Source organism: Amblyomma americanum, chromosome 11 (assembly GCF_052857255.1).
Source record: "Amblyomma americanum isolate KBUSLIRL-KWMA chromosome 11, ASM5285725v1, whole genome shotgun sequence".
In the NCBI taxonomy this organism is placed as follows: Eukaryota; Metazoa; Arthropoda; class Arachnida; order Ixodida; family Ixodidae; genus Amblyomma; species Amblyomma americanum.
The window spans coordinates 52,784,980-52,793,248 of NC_135507.1; the positions used below are offsets into that span (position 1 = coordinate 52,784,980).

At 50.6% G+C, this 8,269-nt stretch overlaps 1 protein-coding gene and 1 pseudogene across 1 annotated transcript; both read left to right on the forward strand.

Moving 5' to 3' along the window:
* Nucleotides 1-1,052, forward strand: LOC144110507 (3'-5' RNA nuclease TATDN2 pseudogene; annotated as a pseudogene).
* A 5,894-nt stretch (nt 1,053-6,946) lies between these two features.
* Nucleotides 6,947-7,804, forward strand: LOC144109624 (3'-5' RNA nuclease TATDN2-like). The gene has a single exon (XM_077642442.1). It carries the CDS (start codon nt 6,947-6,949, stop codon nt 7,802-7,804), a length of 858 nt encoding a protein of 285 aa, XP_077498568.1.
* The last annotated feature ends 465 nt before the right edge of the window (nt 7,805-8,269 follow it).

Here is an 8,269-nt window from a genome sequence, read left to right on the forward strand (position 1 = left end):
CGTATGTGCTGATCCGGTGTGACGCGCGGAAAGCATCTTCCGAGTTCTGCTGTTCGACCGACCGAAAAGATGTCCTGTCTCATTCCCGACAACCTGACGCCAGCTCGGCCGCCGAGACCTCAACCTCATCGTAATGTGGCGTATCGCGTCCGACTGCCCCATATGCGGGAGTGGCCGTACACCGCTTCCTGGGAGATGGGCCTCATCGATACCCACTGCCACCTGGACTACATTTTCAGCAGGTCGGGCCATACGGGAACATTCGCCCAATTCAGGCTCATCCATCGAAACACCTTTCCCTATTGTTATGACGGCTGCGTTACGAACTTCTGTGACCCGGCCACGTTCCAAGATCGCCGGGTGTGGGGGTCGCTCCTAGATGAGGAATGCGTCTGGGGCGCCTTTGGGTGCCACCCGCGAAGAGCCGGCGAGTACACGGAAGATGTGGAGCAGCACCTCGTCCGCGCCCTGGGCCACGGCGCTGTGGTGGCCCTAGGCGAGATCGGGCTTGACTACGCCCGCAGGGACGGGCCCGATCGCGGGCAGCAGCAACGGGTTTTCCGCAGACAACTAACTCTGGCTGTCGAACGTCGGCTTCCCCTGGTCATTCATTCACGCGACTCAACACAGGACACCATCCGCGTCCTGAAGGAGACTGTCCATGCGGACCACCCGATCCATCTTCACTGTTTCACCGGCGACTGGATGGAGGCGAAGACCTGGCTCGACACGTTCCCTCGCCTCTGTCTGGGACTGACACCCTTGCTGGGCTTTCCTGATGTGGGGCGCTGCCTCTTGGAGGCGGCCCACAACGTTCCCCTTGACAGGCTGCTACTCGAGACGGACGCACCTTTCTTCTTGCCTAGGCACCAAGCGGGCACGCTGCAATGCTCGCATCCGGGCATGGTGGTCCACGTGGCAACTGAACTGTCAGCCATCCGGGACCTGCCCGTCGAGGAGGTGGTGGCCGCCGCCCGCCAGAACACGCGGCGTATTTACGGCATTTGACATGTGCTGCAGATATTTGTGTAGATCAAGCGCGCAGTCAAGGTTTCGTTGTTTTTTCAGCTGTTGATATGGAAATATAAATGTCATGTCAGATGGTTCGATAATTGAAAAAATTCACAGGCTGGTTAGTAATTGCAAATGTTTTTCAGCGTTAACTGGCACGGGAGAAGAGAAGGATATCAGATTTTTAATGTTCTCCACCCAGGTTACGGTTCTTCCATTGAATCTGCAGACGACGTCGCCTTTTAAGTCTAAGGTAAGAGCAAGCCGGGGCTTTATGATTGTAATAATAATTAACAATTATTTTTGTTTTTGGGGAAAGAAAGGGCGTAGTATCTGTCTCATATATCGTTGGAAACTTGAACCGCGCCGTAAGGGAAGGGATAAAGGAGGGAGTGAAAGAAGAAGGGAAGAGAGAGGTGCCGTAGTGGAGGGCGCCGGAATAATTTCGACCGTCTGGGGATCTTTAACGTGCACTGACATCGCACAGCACACGGGCGCCTTAGCGTTTTGCCTCCATAAAAAACGCAGCCGCCACGGTCGGGTTCGAACCCGGGAACTCCGGATCAGTAGCCGAGCGCCCTAACCACTGAGCCACCGCGGCGGGTTTATGATTAATAATAATAATAATAATTGGTTTTTGAGGAAAGGAAATGGCGCAGTATCTGTCTCATATCGTTGGACACCTGAACCGCGCAGTAAGGGAAGGGATAAAGGAGGGACTGAAAGAAGAAAGGAAGAAGAGGTGCCGTAGTGGAGGGCTCCGGAATAATTTCGACCACCTGGGGATCTTTAACGTGCACTGACATCGCACAGCACACGGGCGCCTTAGCGTTTTTCCTCCATAAAAACGCAGCCGCCGTGTGTTTATGATTATACCAGTGGCGATCCGGCGGTAAAGTGGCTAGAGTGGGCAGGTGTGAAAACCGACCGAGGAAGCATGGCCCCGCAGCGCGCCGATGCCGTTTGGCGGCGCTGACGGCAGAGGCGCGGTAAGGCGTGCAGCCGAAATGAGCGCATCGCGTAGGCTAAATTTTTACCACTGAGGCGAAAATGAGCCCGTTTCGCTTACCGCGCGTTTTATGCGAGCGTCAAAGAATGAATCTTTACCATAAAATGTTTCGTCAACTCGCATCATTATTCCCGTGAAATATGCTGCTTCACAAGCCCAGTTTGCATTGCGCAGCTGTACCGAAGCGAGTTTTGTGCGTGCTCATTTCGAGACGTTGCCCAGGATGTGAGCGACGCCGTAGTGAAAGGTTTCGGAAGGATTTCAACCACCTGGGTTTCTTTAACATGCACCGACTCTGTGCGTTGCGCCGCCATCGAAACGCAGTCACTACGGCGAGAAGAGCACGTTGTAATGCGTTCCGTAGGACCTCGCAACTGCAGTCGCATTGGCTGAAGGCGCCCCAACGCACAAACCAGTTTTGAAGCGAAAAGCTTCACTACGCTAGTCAACACCGCACTTCGCGCGAGCCGACGTATGTCGGAGCACGAGTGACGTCACGCACGGCGCAGGTGGCCGCCGCCGACTCCGTCGCCTAACCTTTCGCCGCTGCCGCGTTTCTCTCTCTCTCGCTCCCTAGTTACTACTGCGCATGCGCCACTAGTAGCACCGAGCCACAGGTGTTCCGCCGCTGCGCAGCGCCGCGCCTTTCCTCAAAATCCAACTTTCAATTTTCAGTTTTCTCTTTCTTCTTTTCCTCCCTCCTTTATCCCTTCCTTTACGGCGCGGTTCGGGTGTCCACCTAGATATGTGAGACGGTTACTGTGCCGTTTCCTTTCCTCAAAAACAAACAAAACAAGTAAGCCGACGACGTTCATAGAGTTCACTGGCGTTGTCAACTTTGCAAAGGCCGTTCATTTTCACGAAAGGAAAGGCGCACAATCGGCTCCGCGGGCAAGTGGATACCTCAATCTCGCTTTCATATACGTGGCGTTCGTGTCCAACTGTAAAAGCCCGCTTTGATTGCGTTCCGCACACTGGATAGGCAGCGCGCCCTCCCTGCCACCCTGGGAGGTGGCATGCAGTTAATGGTTGATCGCGAGAGATTTATCACCAAATGAACGCTACGGCCTATTTACAGCTGCAGTGCCGCATGTCAGCCAAAACGCTGTCAGCGCTGATGAATTCAGGTCACATCTCTTTCACCGCCGCCAAATGTATGAAAGCCCGAATGAGGCGTCCACATATCCAGGGAGCCAGTTATGCACCCTTCCTTTGCTCAAATCTATCGCCATTTAGAACATTGTCAGCGCCAATGAACACTGTGAACGCCGACATCTTTTGCTTTGTACATCCTGGGTTAGCTGAGCTAATTCACACAACTTTTTTGTCGCCGCTTGCGAACCTGTAGCATATGTATACCATCTTGATGCTCATGTAAACAATCTCCGACGATTCTAGACAGTGAAGCGACACATCTGGCCTTGAAATCGTTTATTTACAACTGAAGGCCCCATTTAAACAAGCAGCAAACCAGAATTGGCTCCCTTCTGGCACCAGCAGGCCCCAGCTCAAAACCAGAAGGCTTCCTTCTGGGACCAAGCAAAACACCATTGGGTACCCTACAGGGACCATTTCTACCAGCAGCAAACCAGATCTACGGCAATTCCTTCTGGGACCAGATGAAACCATTAGAAAGCAGAATCCTATTAATTTTCTCCGGGGGGGGGGGGGGTTGCAAAATTTGATCTACAACACTCAGGGGTTTCAGTGTTTTCCGTTTCTTCTCACTATCCTCATACCCTAAAGCGAAAGGTGAATCCTTGTGAGGCAATAAAAACGTACACCTGATGCTGCCAGCGCAACAGAATGCTCAGAACAACCAATTTTTGGCACATCACCAATTGACTGTAGAATCTCTGCCGCAGCTTCGGCATGCAAGAGCGTTCGGCTGAACGCACATTTGTTTTCCAGGACGTTGACAAGATTGTAAAATGATACTGACGAATGCAAATGGCCCCCAAGGTCCAACTCATTAGTTGCCTCAGCTGGAAGTTTTTTGGGTATGTTGCCTTTATCAGAGACATGCTGTTCTGCTGGGACTTCGGAAGTTTTTTTTCGAGTGGGGGCAAGTGTTTTTAATTCGGTCGAGTCTTCTGTACGCAGCAGCCATACACTGGTGCTATTTCTTTCCCAGTGATGGAGCAACCAGTCACGGGGCAATGGGGGCGGAGAAACACGTTTTTCAGTGCTTCACAATGAGTTGTCAAAACATCCCTCTTAGCCACATAGCCTGCAATGTAATATATCAGACGCGCATGTCTGTGTCGCTCAGCGTAGCTGTGATGGCCTGCAGCCACTTCCACTTTTTCCGCAGCCACTTTTGCTGTTGAAGGCATCTCGCCCTCGCATAAAAAAGAAAAAAACGCTGCTATGGACCTCCTGCATGTTTGTAAACAAACGAGGTGGCGCTGCAGTCGCTAGCGGGATCGTGGTAGGCAAAAGGCCAGAGAGTGTCGTCGCGGAAAGTTGTTGAGCGCGGGTTTTCAAGGCTTGTAGGCGCGTTTTCAGTTTCTGCGAAGCACAGCAATGGTTGATGTTTACAGCTTAGTAATTTCTTGAAGTACACGAGCTCGCGTTGGCCACGTGCGGCGTATTCAGAAAAATGGTTCGCCACTGTGTATTGTGTATATGGTTAGTAGTAAACAGAAAGCATTTCTGCCGTTGATTTCTACGCTAGGCATTGAATAAAATAGGAAGTTTTTGGCACTCTGCTATAGCCAGAATGATTTTACTTCGGGGCAGTAGTGAGAGGATGTGCTGGCGATCTTTCGGCGGAGCAGACGTGCGCTCACCGTCTGCTGACATACGTACCTGCCGTGCTGTGCGAAAAGTGGAGGCAGCGTCGTGTCCCCATTCTCCTCTGTCTCGCTTAAACGCTGTTTTTAGCCGCGGGATCACACACCAGCCAGGCCGACTTCTCCCCTTGTTAAACTGGTCGATTTGGTGAAAATTTTTGATTTCTGGGATTATTTTCTTTCTTAGCCCCCTGGGGTGTTCTGCTTCGTGACGAAAAATTACAGCAAAATATTCAGTAGAAATTTATAAAGTACGCTTTCCAGATGCGGGGTCGTCGAAAATTGTGAGGTAATTCCTTTGAGGCTTTCTTTGAGTTCAGGGCCGCATTTCTTTGACCAAAGCGCAAGCGAAGAGGCCAAAAACGAGGAAATAAACGTTAATTTTAAGGTTCGTTTTCTGACCTTTCACATTTTCTGCGATTGGCATCACTCACACCTTCGTAATTTCATAACGCATGAAAATAGAATGACTCTATTTGTCGCAAAAGATTCATGAGACGATGAGGAGTGTAATATATTTCTCGATTTTTTTTTTCCTAAACGTGAAGTATTATGTTCGTTACTTTTGTAAGAAACGTTTTCATGTAACTATGCATGCATAAGTACATGATCATCTAAAAGAAGAAATAATAGCGTCATATACAGAACAGGGCTTTGTGAACATGCTGGCATAAAACATTTGCGCACTTTCTACTCAAATATTTAAGACCTTGAGGTGACTTGACGAGGGTGTTAATTATAATTACCGAAGAACTGCACCAGGTATAGCAAAAAAAAGGCATAACCGAACTAGCGTAGCAATTTCATATTTGCACCGAATTTACTTTCATATCGCGTGTACAAATAACGAAAATACTTTTCCTTGCCGCGCCCCCTCTCAATCTCGACACGTCTGTTAGTAGCACGCCTGCGGCTGCTTCTTTCCAAACAAGCTTCGCGGTCATGGACTGCATCACGAAACATGACACATGCATGATGCAATGAAAAAGCATGTGGCTTTTAGCACACTTAAGGTACGCTATTCTAAGCACGCCAACGTGACCGCGCATGAACAGACTTCTTTCTACTCGAATCAAATAATTACGTCTGTCATATGAAGAAACACTTTCTAGCAAATATCAAATGCCATAAAACGTGCCATTAAAACATGCTGTGCAATTAACAAAAGAACGCATTCCTTGGGGGCGAGTGAACCTGCCGGCGGGGGCCCCGTGCACACCGGCTCAAGGTGATAAATGCGTGCGCAGCTACATACGTGCTTTTTTTCCTTGCGCAGTTATAAGCGTAGTATGCTGATGTTCAGGTGAATGAACGCAGTAACTTACATGCTATTAAGTACACTGAGTGGCAGTGCCAATCGACTCCCAGATTTCGCGCTTTAGTACCGCGGCTCATTCCGTTAGCCAGTTTACTAATGCGGTATTTATCGCGAGAAGCCTATCGGGGCTATTTTAAATTACCTTTTATGCTACTACGTGGATCGAACAGTGACGCGGCTGATCAATACATGCTGCTTCTGGAGTGCGCAGGCATGATATGCAGCCGCCGGTAGCTGCAGCAGCTGCGGTAGACACCGGCTGGCCGTAGCTGTTTTGCCTACCATGCGAAAGTCGCTGCTGACATCAGCGCCACCGCATCTTCGTGACGTCGCGGAGTGAAGGAGGTCTATAGCAAGGAGGTTATATCCTTGCTCTATAGACACTCCAGCACAGGCGACGAAACGAACTGAACTGACTAAAACTGCAACGGCGTGTGCAAGGCTATAGCAAGGCCGACGCTGCTGGCTGAGCTTACCGCGCCGCTAGCTGCAGCGCCGCATTCCCCCTGGCGGCATCGGTGCGCAGACGGGTTACGCGCGGTCGAGAGAAAGCGCCGCGATCTTCACACCTTTCCATTTTTGTGCTACTGACAGCAATGCTCGGCTCGGCTCAAACATGGCTCAAACAGCAAAAAAAACAACAAAAAACTGCCGGACGTGACGTCTTTTTTTCAAACCGGATTCGACGTCATGGGTTGAAATTGCTTGCGTTATTTCGACCAGCTGGTTGCAGCAGTCTCTGCCTAGTCTTGTCTCACATGCAGTGCTTGTCTCAGTTTCGGAAGCGTGCCCCGAAGTCCTCATCTGCCATCCATGGAACCTCAAGAAAGGGCATGGCCCTTCACGTCAAACTGGGATGCTGACATCGTGGACACGTTCTGTCACCTCAACGATGTGTTTAGGAGGTTAGACCACGCCGGAACGTTTGCGGAGTTCCGCCTCAAGCATCGTTCAACATTTCCATATAATTATGGTGGCTGTGTGGCAAACTTCACCAACCCGGTTGCTTTCGAACGGCACGACAGGTGGCAAGCCCTGCTGGCAGAAGACTGCGTCTGGGGCTCGTTCGGATGCCCCCCATACTACGCAGACGAGTATTCTGAAGGAGTTGAAAAGTGCCTCAGGCGCGTCCTCGGCCACGACTCGGCGGTGGCTGTAGGCCGCATTGGTCTCGATTACTCCGAGAGCCCATTGCTCACCTGCAAGAACCAGCAAAAGCATGCTTTACGCAGGCAGCTGCTTTTGGCTGCCGAACGGCGCCTCCCGGTGGTGTTATATTCCCGAAATGCCACCTTCGACATCGTCCAGCTCTTCAGGAATACGGGTTTAATAAACCACCGAATACAATTGGAAGGCTTCTGCGGCGAATGGCCCGAGGCCAAGTTTTGGCTGGATACCTTTCCGAACCTCTACCTGGGCCTGACGCCGGAGCTGGCCTTGCCGTGCCGTGGCGATCTAGTTAAGGTGGCTGGCAAGGCGCTTCTAAATCGAGTGCTTTTCGAGACGGCGGCGCCACAGTGCCTGCCCTCGGCGGAAGCGCGCTGGCTTGCGGGCTCGCATCCTGGTATGGTCGTCCACGTACCCCTTGAATTGTCCCGTATCCTGGACCTGCAAGTCGAAGAGGTAGCAGCCATAGTTCGAGAGAACACTAGAAGATTCTACGGAATCTGACTTTGTGAAAATGTAATTCCAGTGCGGTGTTATTTTGTTTTGTTCGTGTGTAAGTGAAAGTTTGCATGCGTTTATGTTGAAGAGTGAATGAATCAATGTTTGTGTGGGAATGGTGTTTACTGCAATTTAATACCCGCACTGATAAGTGAGGAAACGATTTCGCAATACATTAATGGTTGCCTGTACCGCCACGCCGCATGGTGGTAGTTGTTCTCGCATGTTTGTCTTAATTTTCGGAGCGGAGTTGAATCTACGAACGCGAGAAGGGAGTGTTCACAAGTGAGCTGTAGACTCACTGGGTAAGTTTATCTACTGACCCTAGTGTGCTGTTTACGCGGTGGACCGCAGGAGACCTTCGCTTATATTGAATCGGATTGGAAAAACGTTCATTTCGTCAAGAATAGCTCGGTAATCGGATTTTTGAACAACCCACGGAAGGAATTAGACCAAAATTTGGTTTTGAGG

Coding starts and splice junctions, on each gene's coding strand:
- LOC144109624 (XM_077642442.1), top strand. CDS start 6,947: ATGGAACCTCAAGAAAGGGCATGGCCCTTCACGTCAAACTGGGATGCT.